At 46.5% G+C, this 14,445-nt stretch overlaps 1 protein-coding gene across 1 annotated transcript in view; it reads left to right on the forward strand.

The window, feature by feature from the left end:
* VPS53 (VPS53 subunit of GARP complex) overlaps positions 1 to 14,445 on the forward strand; it is a 62,692-nt gene that overhangs the window by 6,017 nt on the left and 42,230 nt on the right. The window contains 3 exon segments of the mRNA XM_066979827.1: positions 11,569 to 11,655; positions 11,893 to 12,008; positions 13,036 to 13,155. Of these exon segments, the coding sequence (XP_066835928.1) occupies positions 11,569 to 11,655; positions 11,893 to 12,008; positions 13,036 to 13,155 (323 nt within the window).

Here is a 14,445-nt window from a genome sequence, read left to right on the forward strand (position 1 = left end):
CCTAGCTTTTGAAAAACCCATTCCTGGCTTTTGACGTATTTCCATCCATTGACACATTGAAACCCAAGGATGGTGCAATCCATCCTTTCCCTGAAAGCGTGCGCTGTAAATAAAAGTGCCTGTGAACTCTGATGTTACAGCTGCTTGGATTTCAGTGGCAGCTCAGGGTCCTGTGCGTTTACTGTAAGCTTGGATCTGGGAGGTGTTTTGCAAATACCTCTTCAGTTGTGTTCTCTTCGAACCCCACGTGGTGCAAACCGTAACCAGGATCTGCCAGGGTTGCCCGACCGCGTGATATCGGAGCTAAAGGAGCTGCTTTTGTCTGGAGAGTAAGTAGCACGGTTTTTATAAACATCCTCTCAATCCCTGACTTCCTTCCCAAGGAAACACAAACCTCAGCTCCAGTGGTAGAACAACAGAAATGTTCCTGTGCGAGCCAAAGCAAGCCAGGAGGGGGTTCCCTGCCGAGTCCCCTTCTCTCCGTTTTCCACAGTAGCTGCGCCCCGCTGGTGCTGGGTGCGTGGGGGCAGCCAGAGCTGCGCACACCAGCAGTTGCCGTCCCTGCTGTCCTCGCAGAGCGTGCGCCGTGGGTGGAGAAGCTGATTCAGGGAGCTCAGCCTTGGCTTTTCCATCTCCTGGCAGCTTTAGCTGCCAAACGGGGGATTGGGAATCTCGTGTAGGCTGTTGCTTCAAGCGCTGCCCAAATCGCTGGGGCCAGGGAGCTGTTACTGACTAATCTTTATTTTTATAGCATATTTGGAAACCATTGATACCCAGCAGGTTCCTAGAAGGCAAACCGAGGCTGCGTAGCCCGTGACAACTTGGTTTCTCTTTGGGTATGGGGTCATTTACCAAAGCAGCTGCTGGCAAAGCACCTTCCCCTCGTGCTGAGGAGCAAGAGCTTTACTCAACCTTGCTGAGAGCTGCACCTTCGTGGCTGTCCAGGAGGGGGGAGCCCAGGCTCGTTTTTGAGGCAGGGCAGTCCTCTGCTGGTGAGGTGCCTGAATAGTGCTGCGTGTTGTTCTCCCAGCTGGAGCAGTTGAAATCCCCGTCAGGCACAGTGGTGAATATCTCGTATGCGGCTATGGAAATGTGCTCTGTGAAGAAAAGGAGACCTCAGGGTTAGCAAGTTCAACACGTTAATTGCAGATCCAGCCACTGATACTGCCTGTGATTGAGGCTTCTGGCTGATAGCGTGGTGGTTGTAACGCCGGGGACGACGTCTGTGCTCCGTCTGCGTGCTGAGATGAGTGAGCAGGCCTGCGAGGTGAACCGTAGGTGTGTGAAGGATGCGGCGTTTGTCATCAGTCATTAACCTTCAAGCAGTGGCCTAAACATCTCGATCACATACACACGTTCGTAGCAAGTAGTACCTAGCTCTCTGAAAAAGCAAGTTCTAAACCTAAAACTAAAGTAATCAAATGGATGTGGCCCCAAAAGAGTTACTGAAGCGGCTCTGCAGACAAGAATGCTCTCTCCTCTCCACGGAGCGTAATGTTTCTCAGTTCAAAGCATCTGCCTTTTTGAAATTTTGCCCTAGAATTTCCTCCAAATGCGAGAGCCTTAAAATAGTCTGGCTCATTTGGCTTCCCCTTCCTGGTGCGGTATTTCAGTAGAGCCTGCAGACAATGCCGTGAACTTCAGAAATTATCTCACTAATGATCCTTTTATGGGAGGAAACAACAGCCGTGGGTGGAACATTCCTCCGCAGGGTGTAACAAAATTTTCCTTGGGAGTCCCAGACTTGGGCTATTTCTGCTGCCTTGGGAGAGGCTGGGAATGCAGGAGCTGCCGTAGTTCTGGTGTAACAATACGTGGCTCGAGCTGTGCCTGCGCTTTCTGGGGAGCCAGCACTGTCCCATTTTTTTTTCTTGTAAGGTTTTTCTCAGATTTGCTGCTGGACTGGAGTCTGGGCTGACCTTGCTAGGAGCTCCAGTCCAGTTGTGGTATAATTTCCTCTTTGCCCCAGGGCGTAGTATAAAAAGTTCCCATAGATTTTTCCACTGAACGTGTAACGCGCTTGGTGCGTTTCTATTTGTCACTCTTTTTAGTTGTGTTTATTGCTGAACCTTCTGCATGGACTGGCTGTAATTTTTTTGACAGCAGCTGACATGCCTTTACTGCTTGTTTGGCTGAAGCTGCTTCACCTATCCTGCTCTTGTCCTTGTATGAAGCAGCCTCTGCATTTTCAGTCTGGTTTAACCCTTAACAGTGTCAAGCAGGGCACAGGGGCTTGCGTCAATAAAGGTGAGGCAGCTTTGCGTGAAGTCTGTTTTGGTAGGAACTTAGACCTCAAGGGGCTTTCCAAGCTCCCCAGTGGTTTTGTGGCTTCGTAGTTTGACTCTTAAAACAAACAAAACCTCTTTGTCTGTGGCCCATCTTTCCCTTCCTGCCCCGTGCGCGCACACACGCACAAAGTAAATAACTGAATTTCAATGGGTAAAGGCTGTTTTAAACAAAAGCCTTGCTCATGGAACAGAATAATTCAGTTGGAAGGAGCCTTTGAAGATGTAGTCCAACTGCCCGACCTCTGCAGGGCTAACCAAAAGTTAAAGCCTATTAATGAGGGCTGTGTCCAAACGCCTCCTAGCACTCAGTGTGTCCTGGTGCGGTAGGGTCCTGCCTCGGTCGGTGCTAGACCAGAGTTAAGTGTTAACTCAAAGAGGAAGGGGATGTGCTCTGGGCTGGGAAAAGCCGTGCGTGTTTCTCATGGCTGGAGATACGAGCTGATAACTGGGATTGCTTTGTTTGGCTCTTGCTTCCTTGCTTTGCTCCATGAGAACAGTAATATGTTGTTTTTTTCTTAACTACAGCAGTGCAAAAAAGGAGTGGCAGCTGCTGTGGTTAAAGAATACAAATATATTCTTGTTGCCCAGCCTGAACCCGGCGCAGCAGTAGACAGCTTAATTAGCCATCCCGGGCTGGGTAACCATTGCTGTCCTTTCTCATCGCGTGTAAAAATAAACACGGCTCAGCTCTGCAGCTGCGGTGAGTCCCAGGCAGCCTTCCCTGCCCGCGTGCTGCAGCGTCTGGCGGTCGTTAAGGCTGTGGAAGGAGGGGAAGGATGTGTCTGGCATAGAAAAATGCCCACAGGTTATTGGGTTTTACAAGGTCGTAGCGGGAATTCAGTAAAATGTGGCTGTTGTTTTTCATAGCGATCAGGAAACGTGTTGCAGAACCAGTATAGGGAGGAGAAGAGATGAAGACGGGAGGAAAAGAAACGAAGATGGACGGCGAGCGGAAAAAGTGATGTGCAGGCGCTGCAAGTGGCAGAGAGCAGCAGCAGGGAGCGTGGCCCTCCCCTGCTGGTGGTGTCAGCCTGGCTGCCGGGTGCCCGTTCAGCTGGCAAGTCCTCAGCTGCGGGGCAGCCGGCGGGTGGTGTCTCTGGAGTCAGAGCTTGTCCTCCCCTGCTCCGAGTGCTGGCTTGCAGGCAGCAGCAGCCTGGCAGGCAGAGAGCTGATTTTGTGCAGCGTTTGCATAAACACGCCGATTAATCAGTGCCGTTGCTTCAGCTTCCCTTCCGACCTCCACCTGTTTGTGTAGAGGTGGCTTTTTGGGCTACAGGTTGTGTTTGCCTCTCAGCTAAGGTAGCCAATGCTTTCTGATCTCCTGCCGTAGGTACTTTGATTTCATTTCTGCATTTATTTAAATAAGTGCTCTCTTCCAGGCGTCAAAGTGCCCGCTGCTTCCTTGGCTGCAGGTTTGGTTCGTGGCCGGCACTGCTGTGCTGCTGCTGCGCCTCGATGAGGTGCCCGGGCTCTGCTGGGGTTGTTTGTGTGAGCATTGAGAGCAGACGAGGAAAATCACCTTGAGAGCTCAATAACTAATTAAACCTATGTCTAAAAAGTACTTGGGGGCATTTCTGTGTCACCACCCCGATGTTGTAGGCACCGACTCTGGCCTATTGTCTCCCGCAGGGCTAAGCCGTATTGTTTGCTTTTTATTGAACGGTTCAGGGTTCTGAAATACAAACAAGCAAATGTTAGATTTCACTGTTTTAAGGTGATGAATGGATGAGGGTTAAATACTGTGTCTGAGGCTATGTAATTTTATAGATTAAAAAAAAAAAGTCGTGCCGCGGATTCTGTAAGGCTCCAGCCCGCTGACTGAAGTCCCAATATTCTTTTGTAACCCGAGAATAATAAACAGAAATTGAGCTGCCAAAATAAATCAAATGTGATATTCATTTAGAGTCACTTCCCTAGTGAATTATGACAGCTGGACAATGTCCTTCCCATCTAGGAGACACGGCGAGCTCTTTCTAGCCCAGAACATATTTATTGAAAAGGGTTTCAGGTGAATGGCACGCCAGGAAGAAATAGTGCTGTTTATTATTCTTTTGGCTACCGGCCATTAAAACTGGCATCTGCAACTGCCCGAAGAGGTCAGGCGTAACTTCTGCCATCTGCTGCAGAGCTTGGTTCGAGGCGGGTCCGAGTGTGACCTTGCCTCGTGCTTCTGGGTCAAGAGGTAACGAATGCGCCGTGTCGTCCTGCCGCCCGAGGCTGGGGAGCAGGTCACGTTTTGGGCTGGTAAGAGATGTTTTATTCCTGATGGTGTTAAAGGCAGGTTGCAAAGGGAGCCTGGACCGTTCCACAGCCAGCGCTGCTTGGTTTTGGGTGCCAGCAAAGCGAGAAGCCCAGCCTGAAAATAGAAATCCCGATAACAGGCAGGAGATTGTCTTACTATGGAATTTTTTTCCTCCTCCCCTTTTTTTGTTGTCTCCCGTTTTTGGTGAGTGGCAGTGTTTGGTCCAGCTGTGCTGCTTCCGTGCCTGTGGCAGGTGAGCTGTCAGCATTTCCATTCCGAAATCCCAATTTGTAGGGTTCGGGATGCAGTCATCCGTTTCCCCATCTAGATCTGGCCTCCTCAGGTCTAAACCTGGATATGAATTCACCTTGCGAAGTCTGAGCAGCACCAGCTCGACGGGTTGCTGAACTTGGCTGCAGGATGTAAAACCTGTGCTGCTGCGACAGGTAAAATTACTCACCTGCGTGAGAGAGACCAATAAAACTGCTGTCAGTTACAGCACACCACCACCTTTCTTCATCGTGCAGGACTGGGCGATGCCAGACAACTGACAGCTGAAAAGGGCGCTGGCTTAACGCAGGAGCGAGCTTCGGGAGCTGGGCTGCAAGGTTTCAACCAGCACTACGTGGGACATCGCCTCCTGCTTCACGTCTGCTGCCTGCCAGTGTCCGTGCAGCTACTCAGAGCACGGATTTTGATTCCTGAGTATGATTTGGAGGGTTAAGTGAAGGGACAAGAGTAGCAATTTTAAGCTTGGTGCAGTATTGGACATAATCTGCTTTGATTTAAAGCCTCCTGTGCAGCCGTAGAGGTTAGGACTAGAGCTGATGACAGAAAACTACATTCTTTAGCGGCAATTGTGGTGGTTACATAGCATTTGATGAATCCTAGGGTGGAAATTTGCTAAAATCAAAACCAAGGGTAATGAGCGTCTCAGGTTTGTCTGCTCAGGGGAATTATCTGGGTATCCGTGGTGTGTTGTCACAGTGCTCTAATGGACAAACCCTCTTGGCTCTAGCTGCAGCAGTTTATCCACCGCTGTAAAACTTAAGAGCTTTCTCTAAAATGAAATCAGACTGAGAATAAAAGTGTATTTCTAGCCTTTCTCGGTCTGGAGGGACTCATTTGTGCGGGATTTTTAGTGGCAGAAATGGTTAGGCTGGTCACAGTATGCAAGGGTTTCTTTGAAATCTGCAGCTGAGGCTCCTTTGAGAATCAGGGATGGGAACTTATTTTTAGTCATGGTCCAGATTTTCATTGATCTGGGCTGTAAGTGTGGCAGCAAATGAAAGAAGCATTAACACACTGTATTCAAGAGCGGGGACCGATCCAGGAGCGTTAAATTCTCAGCATCCTGACCACAGCCCAATTTGTAGCATTAAAAATACATTTGGATGCTGTGAATTTGGCAGATGTGTCAAGCGTCTATAAAATACTTAGTAGAGGGCAGCTTTCTGATGTGAGTAACGACATCCAGTTGAAATATATATTGGCTAGAAGGAAATAAAACTAGCACGTTTCTAGAACAACACCAGGGAGCATATGGAACCTATCAAGGTATTTTAAAACCCTTGCTGGGGACAGAACAGTGTTGGTTCAGATCGTCCCAAAGCTCAGACTTTCCTAAGCAAGCAAACTGCCTCTGAAAATTTTGCTCTTTCCCCAAATAAATAATGTTTTGTAGTAACACACTCTTGTAATTCCTCTGTTTGCATGTTTTCTAGCACTTCAGTATTTGTTTACTTGCACAAGATTCCTGATGGGATGAACGTTCAGAAATCAGCACACCCACCAAGGAGACGCCGCTGCTCGGATGGAGGGATGCGGTGGCTCTGTAGCAGGGGGCAGGAGCTGTGCCTGGCGTGGGGAGGGGAGGAGACCGCTGTGTCCATTTGCAGCAGCTCTGGGGATTTGCAGAGGCTGTAACTCACTGAGTTTGGTTTTAGGCTCGAACAGTGTTGCTAATGCTGTTTTTGGTGGTGTGAACCTCGTACTGTAAGTCATGGGAATGTTAACTTTCAAAGGACGCTTCACTTCAAAATGCTGAATTCTAAATTCGTGCCAGTATTGCTCCGTTAGGCTTGGTCTCATCCCGCTTCTCACTTGGCTTGTTTTATTTCCTCCTTTTGCTGGTTGGAAGATCAAGATAAAAAGGTGCCACAAGTGATGATGTGCAGACTGACCTTAGAGGTTGCTTGGGACGATGCCAAGGAAAGATATTTTTTAGGCTGTCTTTTTCTTCGTGATTCATGCTTTAACTGCTCCCTCTCCTTTCATACTGGTGTTCGATGGACTCCTTTCCTGTTGCATCTCAAGGTGAAGAGGGTTAAAGAGCTGCAGCTGATTCATGTGCTGTGCTTTTCCCTCCTGCTTTGGAGAAGATGATGAAGACCTGTGTAGCTCAAGGTCTGTCCAGCTTACCTGGGGGGTGACGTGTGCTACAGAGTTGGGTTTTCCAAGTCCTGTGTGCATCTTCTCAGCATTCTGCATTAAATCACTTTTGTTAACGCAGGAGCCGGGAGAGTTTCCACTGTATAAACGCAGACTGGCTGGAAAATGGGGTTGCTTAAAATCCATCCAGTTCTTAAATTGGAAGACCCCTTTCCCCCTGCAAGAACTGGCTGAGGAGCCTGTTTGTAGGTGCTGGGGCTGTGCCGACCCACGCCTGGCTGGCAGGTGAGACACCCCGTGCCAGAGAAGGGGCAAGCGACGTGCAGCCAAGCCTGTTGCCTTGCATCGCACGCTGCATCTTGCTCCATTGCTGGTCCTGCCCTCTTCCTAAATTCACTGGTTTCGGAGCAGCTGGGGTGCCCTGGGGGTAAACAGCTCAGCAAAAGGCACTTGGGCACCGCGACCGATGGCTCCCCTCTCGGGCAGAGTCCTGCCAGAGTTGTGTTTCTCAGCTGGTGCCTGGCGTCCAGGGACCACAGAGGTTGCACGAAGTTTTAACAAATAATGCTGATGGGTTAATTGTAGCTTACAGGCTCGCTTGCTGATTAGAGTCATATGGTGTTTGTCCAGGGCATTGCGAGCGTAATTTTGACATCCGTGTATCATATAAGCATAACAGGTCATGTATCCGCTTTATTTATTAGTGGTCCTCAGCCCTTGAAATGAACTGCCCTTTTAGGGAAGGAAATACAATAACGTAGCTTTTGCAGGCCAGTTGGGAGTGCCGTAAATTTGCATGGATGGTGAGGAAACCAGTAAATAGTATTGCAAGGTGACCCCTGTGTCAGGCCACAACAGCCAGATCGGTGGGTGGTGTTCATCGTGTAAAGCAGCTGTGTCAGAGGAAGAGCAATGCCTTTTCTCTTGATACGCTTCTGGTTTTTAGAATTTCTGTCCACAATAAATCCTCTGTTAATAAAACAACAACAAAAGCAGTAAGAAAAGGCTTTTAAAATTCACGATTCGCTGTCTTAATGGGAGCAGCGTGAATTTACTGAAGGAAATGCGTTCTTAACCATATCTCAAGTGTGGTCTTTTTACGTGTCTGTAGTTTCCCATCTCCCGTTTTACAGGCGAAAGAGTAATCATTATGCACAGTAATAAATCTATTTATTATTCCTTGAACAATTAGACCTGCTTTCCTGCCTTAGATGTCAGTTTCATATTTCTTAATAATGAACATCATTTATCAAACATGAGGTGATTTTGCGCTTTTCTTTCCCCTGTCTTCACAGTGACCAGGATGGTGAAGTTGTTTTTTCCCCATTATTGGTTTTACTTATTTCCTTCCTTTATGTGCAATATTTTACTTTCGGATGCTGCACTTGGAATGTTACAGCCAAAAAGTTTTCATTGGTTTCCATAAAAAGAACCATAAAAAAGTTTAATTGTAGACTTTGTGCAACAAATAACACTTCGGATTTGTTCTGAGCTTTCCCTCGGATCTCTTTGGTAGCGCCCCTCTGACTAAAAATAAATAGATTTTTACACGATGCTACTTTGAACAAATCTTATTTGTGTTTGAAGAAAAATATTTTCATCTCTGTTATGTAAATTACATTTAAAAAAACAAGCACATCAATGAATTAGTTTCTTCTAGCTCAAATATGCATCTCTTTAGGAGAGTAGCCTTTGAACTAGTTGGAGATTTGTCTTAATGGCTAAGCAAATGTTTGGAAGCAGGTTTTAAGAAATGAAGGCAGTGTTTATGAGCAATTCTGGTTTACTCAGGTCTGTTAATGTTGCTGTTGAGTTCTGTGTTGGTTTTTTAACAGCTGTAGGAACATATACCCTTCTCTGAGAGATGCAGCATAGAACTTGGACAGAGGGGCGGCTGCTGTTCGTGTCTTTCCCCAAATTACAGCCAGGCCATTTTGCACAGCAGCAGGAGGCCTCACGTCTTTAACTCACCAGGCTGGAGCAGAGCACGTGTCGTCTCATGTTTTTCCCGAGACTCTAAGGAGGTAAAAGCAACAAGTGTCAGGACCAGGTGATGACACCGGTTCACCTTGTTTTGGCAGTTTTTGGTGTACAAGAACAAAATCCCACTCGAATTTGCTCGTTGCTCCAGGGGCAGCCTCGAGGAGGGGAGCAGGCCCGCTGCCCCCAGAGCGCAGGACAGCCAGCAGCAGGAACGTGGGCTTCAGGCAGAAACCAGTCTTCTGGAAAAAAAAAAAAGTCTCTGCTGTTTTTTTGTCACAGCATTATTAATAGTACGTTAGAAAAATAGATTGTGTGGTTTCTCTTTTGTTCGCTGTTGCTATGTGAACAGCTTTAAATCTTCGTTGGATCGGGACATTCTCTGAGGATAAATTATGGGCAGGAACTTTGGAAAAGGTCCCTTTTATCCAACTAGATGATGTTCTGTCTCATGAAGAAAACAGATAAGATAGTTTTTCCTTTGTGGATAGGGATTTTATTGTAAAAACCCTTCTGAAGACCTGAGATGGAAATCCTCACTCATGGTCTTGTTGACTCTGAAGTTGCTGAAGGCTGTCAAGAGCAAATGACTTCAAACCAAGTATTGACCCTTAAAGTAGCAGCTCGAGCACTGCTTTTCTTGGAGAGCAAGCTGGAGTTGCCGTGGAAGGATTGCAGAGGATGGTTGAAGGTCTTGGAGTTCAGCTGGCAGCCGTGCATGAGCAAGGAGAGCTGCGGCGTTGTCTGGGCCTGTATCTGGAAAAAAGAACCCTATGGGAGGGGAATGGTATTCGAGATGTGTTTAAGGAGTGTGTGGGTAGTTGGGAACTTGGCGTGGTCCTACAGAGTGCCGGCATCGCTCTGTCATGCTGCCTTGCATGCAGGGCCTCCTCAGGCTTCTCGCCTTGCCTCCCCCGTTCAGATTGCTTGAGGTCCTGACTTGGACCTATTGCTGCACCTTGGCTTGAGGTGATCTAAAGGTTGAATGATTTTTGTGAGGTTGCCTTGGCTTTGGCTATGAAGGAGGATAATTGGATAATGTCTCTTCTCAGGGAATCTTTTTTTGGGCTGGTTAAATCCCCACCTCTCCTGCTGGAAAATTCAGCAGCTCCGCTGAATTCCCTGGGATAAGAGAAATCCACATTTATAGTCAGTGTGGAATCAAAGGGAAACCTAGCAATTGGCATCTGTGAAGAATCGCAGACTGATTTATTCATTTTCCAAACCTATCCACATCTCAGGATGCGCAGGGTGGTTGCTGCATGCTTCGTGGCCCACCCGAGCGATGTGCTGCAGCCGTGCCCTGGGACTGGTGCAGGGCCTGTAGTTACGTACGAGGCAAGGGGCGTTCTTCAGGTCTTTGGTTTGGGTTTGACCCACGTGCCTTTAAACGGGGCAGGAAACTTTACTCTGAAAGGTGACTAGTCTGGAGCCAAATGAGGAGGTAGGCGGTGGTGGTCACTTCTAATAGAGGTGTCCCTGTAGCACGTTTGTGTTCACTTCACTTCCCAAACATGCCATCTGACAGCCGTGTGACGCTAATGGGTGAAGCGTTAACTTTCACATGATTCCGAAGATATTTCAGAAGAGACTTTTCCCCTCTGGAAAACGAATTATAAAACGTTTCCAACTCTTATACTTTTTATTATAACGCAGCTACGTTCCAGCAAAACCTCCTGGCAGATAGCTTGCTCCTACATTTCAGAATGAAGATGTGTTAAATTTATTTGCTGAAGGAGCTTGTAGCTAGCCCCGTAACCCTGGTCATGGGGCTGGATATAAAAAGAGGACTAGAATCCTACTTAACAGCAGGGAAACAAAGCGGGGCTGGAGCTGGAAATGTTATCAGGCCGGGAAGGCGAAAAGTGTTGAGTTACTTCAGAAGTCAGAGTTTGGACATGTGATTTCGGACATGTGGCTTCGCTCACCGCATCCACGTGTGGTTCACGCTGCTCGTGTGAGGTCAGATGCGCCATGGCTGTATAAAGACAGCCAGATCCCCAAAGCAACCTGCAGTAAAACAGCACAAAAATGCGGGCCAAGTCCGTTTCCCTCGCTGGATCTCCGTAGGTCCTGCCGAACCTCTGTGCGTAGGACGGGCGCCTCCGCTCCTCGTGCCTGTGGGTGGCAGGCTGAACTGCCCACCCCAAAGCAATCTGCCAAATGAGCAGGGCGTTTCCCAACAGGATAATATCCTGCTAATTCAGCGAGGTTTTTAGGCAAGTACTCAGTGTTCTGTATGTGATGTGTATTTTTGATTTAGGATTGATGGAACGTTGGGGTTTTGTGCGGAGGTTTCATTTCCCTACTCTAAATGCATATTAATCAGGAGTAACTACATATTTTTCTACGCTTAGCGAATGGAAATTTATTGCGGTAACCTTAAACCTAGTGGTGTTCCAGGTCGTGTCACAGAGATGCTTTCACAGAACGTCTCAATCAGATTTTGCCAGAGCATTGTTGTAAAACAGATACTGAAGCACTGGTCCACGTGGGCTAAAATTCCACTGTGCACGTTGTTGTATGCTGGCTTTTGTTGTGCTGATGATATTTTCTTTGTAACAAAACTGCTCCCCTCCACTGACTGAGACCAGGCAACTGAATGTTTCTTAGAGGTGGAAACTGCTTGCAGGTTTTCTTTCCGCTCTGACCTTGTTTCTTTTTCAGGCCCTGGAAGAAGCTCAGAAAGCCATCCAGCAACTCTTTGGCAAAATTAAGGATATTAAAGACAAGGCTGAAAAATCAGAACAAATGGTGAGTGGCAGCTTCGTCTTAGCCTTTGAAGGGAAGGGGGGCACTGATTTTTGTCTTTGCTGCTGCCTGGTTTGTAATTTGCTGTCAGGCATGCATTGCATCTGTACCCTTGGCCTTGCATTAACGTGGCTGTGGAGCTAAAACGGGGAGAGCCCTTTTCATCTCCTTAAAATTTTGTTGCAGTGGCTTGATATTTAACCAGACTCCTTTTTTTTTTTTTTTTTTTTTGTTCACCAGGTTAAAGATATCACACGGGATATCAAGCAGCTAGATCATGCCAAGCGTCATCTGACCACCTCCATCACCACCCTCAATCACCTGCACATGCTGGCAGGAGGAGTGGACTCACTGGAGTAAGCACATGAATTTTAGTGGCACTTTGACACCACTGCTGAGTTCTTAATTTCAGTGCAGCGCTCTGAGTAGGTCCGTAACAGCTGCTTATTTTTCTGGAGGGAAGTTTACTTAATAGGTTGGGAATGAGAGTCTGGCTTCATGAAAGTGTAAGGCAGTCTGTCCAGTTAGGTATCGTCATCAGGGATGTGCTCTTCAGGGGTTTGGGGGGATTCTTAGCGGTCTCTTCCTAAATTGGAATGGGATCTCTTTTTCTGGAAGGTCCACTCTAATTCTGAGGACGAGTTCAAAGCAGCCTTACAGCTTGTACTGTGTATGAAGTGGGGTTAGATGGTTCTAATAATTCTTTGTGGTTTTCTTTTTTTAATGTGCTTGAGAAACACACGGGCTAAGGGAGTTCAGTTTTTACATGTTGCATCTGTGAAGTTGTGAGACCCAAGCACAGCCTGTTCTTGGATTGTAGCAAATTCTGCACGAACGCTGGATTGCGAAGTGTTCAGAATTAAATTTTACTTAGGCTGCTGTCTCCACTGGAATGATACTAAAGGATGAAATAAAAATAAAGCTGTTTTTTTCTGCAAGTTCCCTGTGAAAGTTATTAACAAAAAAGTCAAGGCTAATGGCTTTTCAGCATAATGATTCTCCTCCCTGTGAAGCTTTAACTCACACTTTGTATGTGATGATGAATGGCTTAACTCAGGTCATTGTAGTAAAATAACATTTACTGCCTCCGGACCCATACTGGGAAGTGGATGCATTCAGTAGTTTACATGTTCTTTGCCAAGTGTTGCTTTTGACATTTATGTTTTCTGGAGCTTTGTTAGATGTGTCCTGCATTGGTTTATTTTAGCATCAGTTAAGTGAAATTTTAATGCTGCATTGGAATGTTAATGAAGAATTGTGTATTTTAGAAAAATAAATGTCAGTAGAAACTGGCATGACCCAGTATGGATGAGGTAACCTGTGGAATTGCCACCCAAGATTTTCCTCAGACTTGCTTTGTTAAATCTTTAATTTCCTTTACAGGGCTATGACCAGGAGGAGACAGTATGGGGAAGTTGCCAACCTCCTCCAAGGCGTTGTGAATGTGTTAGAGCACTTCAACAAATACATGGGGATTCCTCAGATTCGGCAGCTTTCTGAAAGGTAAAGTCATCAAACACTGAGTAGTTGCATGCCTGCTGGGAAGGAAAGTTAGAAAATGCAAGAGAGAATCAGTTCCTCAGGAATGTAAGGGCTGGACATGGCCCTTTGAAATTCTTTCCAGCCAAAACAAACAGGTTAAAACTGGACAGTTTGCTCAAATCTTGAGCAGCCTGTTCTGTTAAATAACAGTAATTAATATGGATGCAATTCATGAATGATCTGGGCTTCTCATTGACTGGCTTTTAACTTATTTACCTGGAGTAATGCATGGAAGAGCAAATTGTTTTGTGTGATCTTCACATACGGGTGCGTTTGTTGTAAATCCCGAGGTGATGCTTTCTCATACTTTGAGTTTCTGCTGCCAAAACCTGCCACTGTTGCCCAGTTCTACTGAGATCTGAGGCATGTAGCGAATCCTCCCAAAATCACACGCACCACGCCTGACTGCTGTAATGGTTTGTGCTGAGTTTGTATAGTCCTGATTTTCTAATGCGGAATTGTTTAAATTTGGTGAGTTTTAGTGCAATTCCAGCAGCAAGTGCCCACCATTCTCCGCAGAGGCATGTGAAGGCTCAGTGGTGACTAAGCCACCAGCTTTCCTACTGTCCTCACTTGTGACTTTACAGCTGGGCGTCAAGAGAACAAGGTCCTCCCTGTTCTAGGCTACCTTGCTGTCCCTGGCCCAAACCTACTTTTCCTGCTTTACAGCAGGCTTATTTTCTCTTTCACCACACAGATGATGTTTACTTAGCAGCTTGTAGTAGTGCTGAGCACAGCTCAGAGGTGCAAAGAGCCTATTAACATTTGGGATGAACCTTCTTAATGATACAACTGTATCTGATAGCATTTCTTTTCAGTTTGAAAATTACACATCTGTCACCACCATCCTCTTGATGCCTGAGATTACTTTGCTCATTATAGAGTTAGTTCAAGGAGTCTTCTAATTAATTAGGGTTTTGGTGACTAATTAATTTTGTGGTGACTGCCTTTGCTAAGATGGCAGCTGGCTGCCTGTGCTGTTTAGTGATGGGAAAAAGTGTTTGAGTGATATGTTTGTAATAATTCCATGTAAATCTGTTGGACCTTCTATATGGTATGGATACATCTTCCAGAAAACCCAGATGGAATCGATGAAGCTGAACAAAATAAAGATCCACCCTAAATCTTGAGAGAGAAAAGATGGAGCCTTGTTTTAACAAAGCATTTGACCGTAAGCATTTGTTGAAATGAACACGAACATCAAAGAGAGATAAACATATGTCAATGCTCTTCTGAATTTAGGTTGTTGTC

This window comes from Anser cygnoides, chromosome 18 (assembly GCF_040182565.1).
Source record: "Anser cygnoides isolate HZ-2024a breed goose chromosome 18, Taihu_goose_T2T_genome, whole genome shotgun sequence".
Classification (NCBI taxonomy): Eukaryota; Metazoa; Chordata; class Aves; order Anseriformes; family Anatidae; genus Anser; species Anser cygnoides.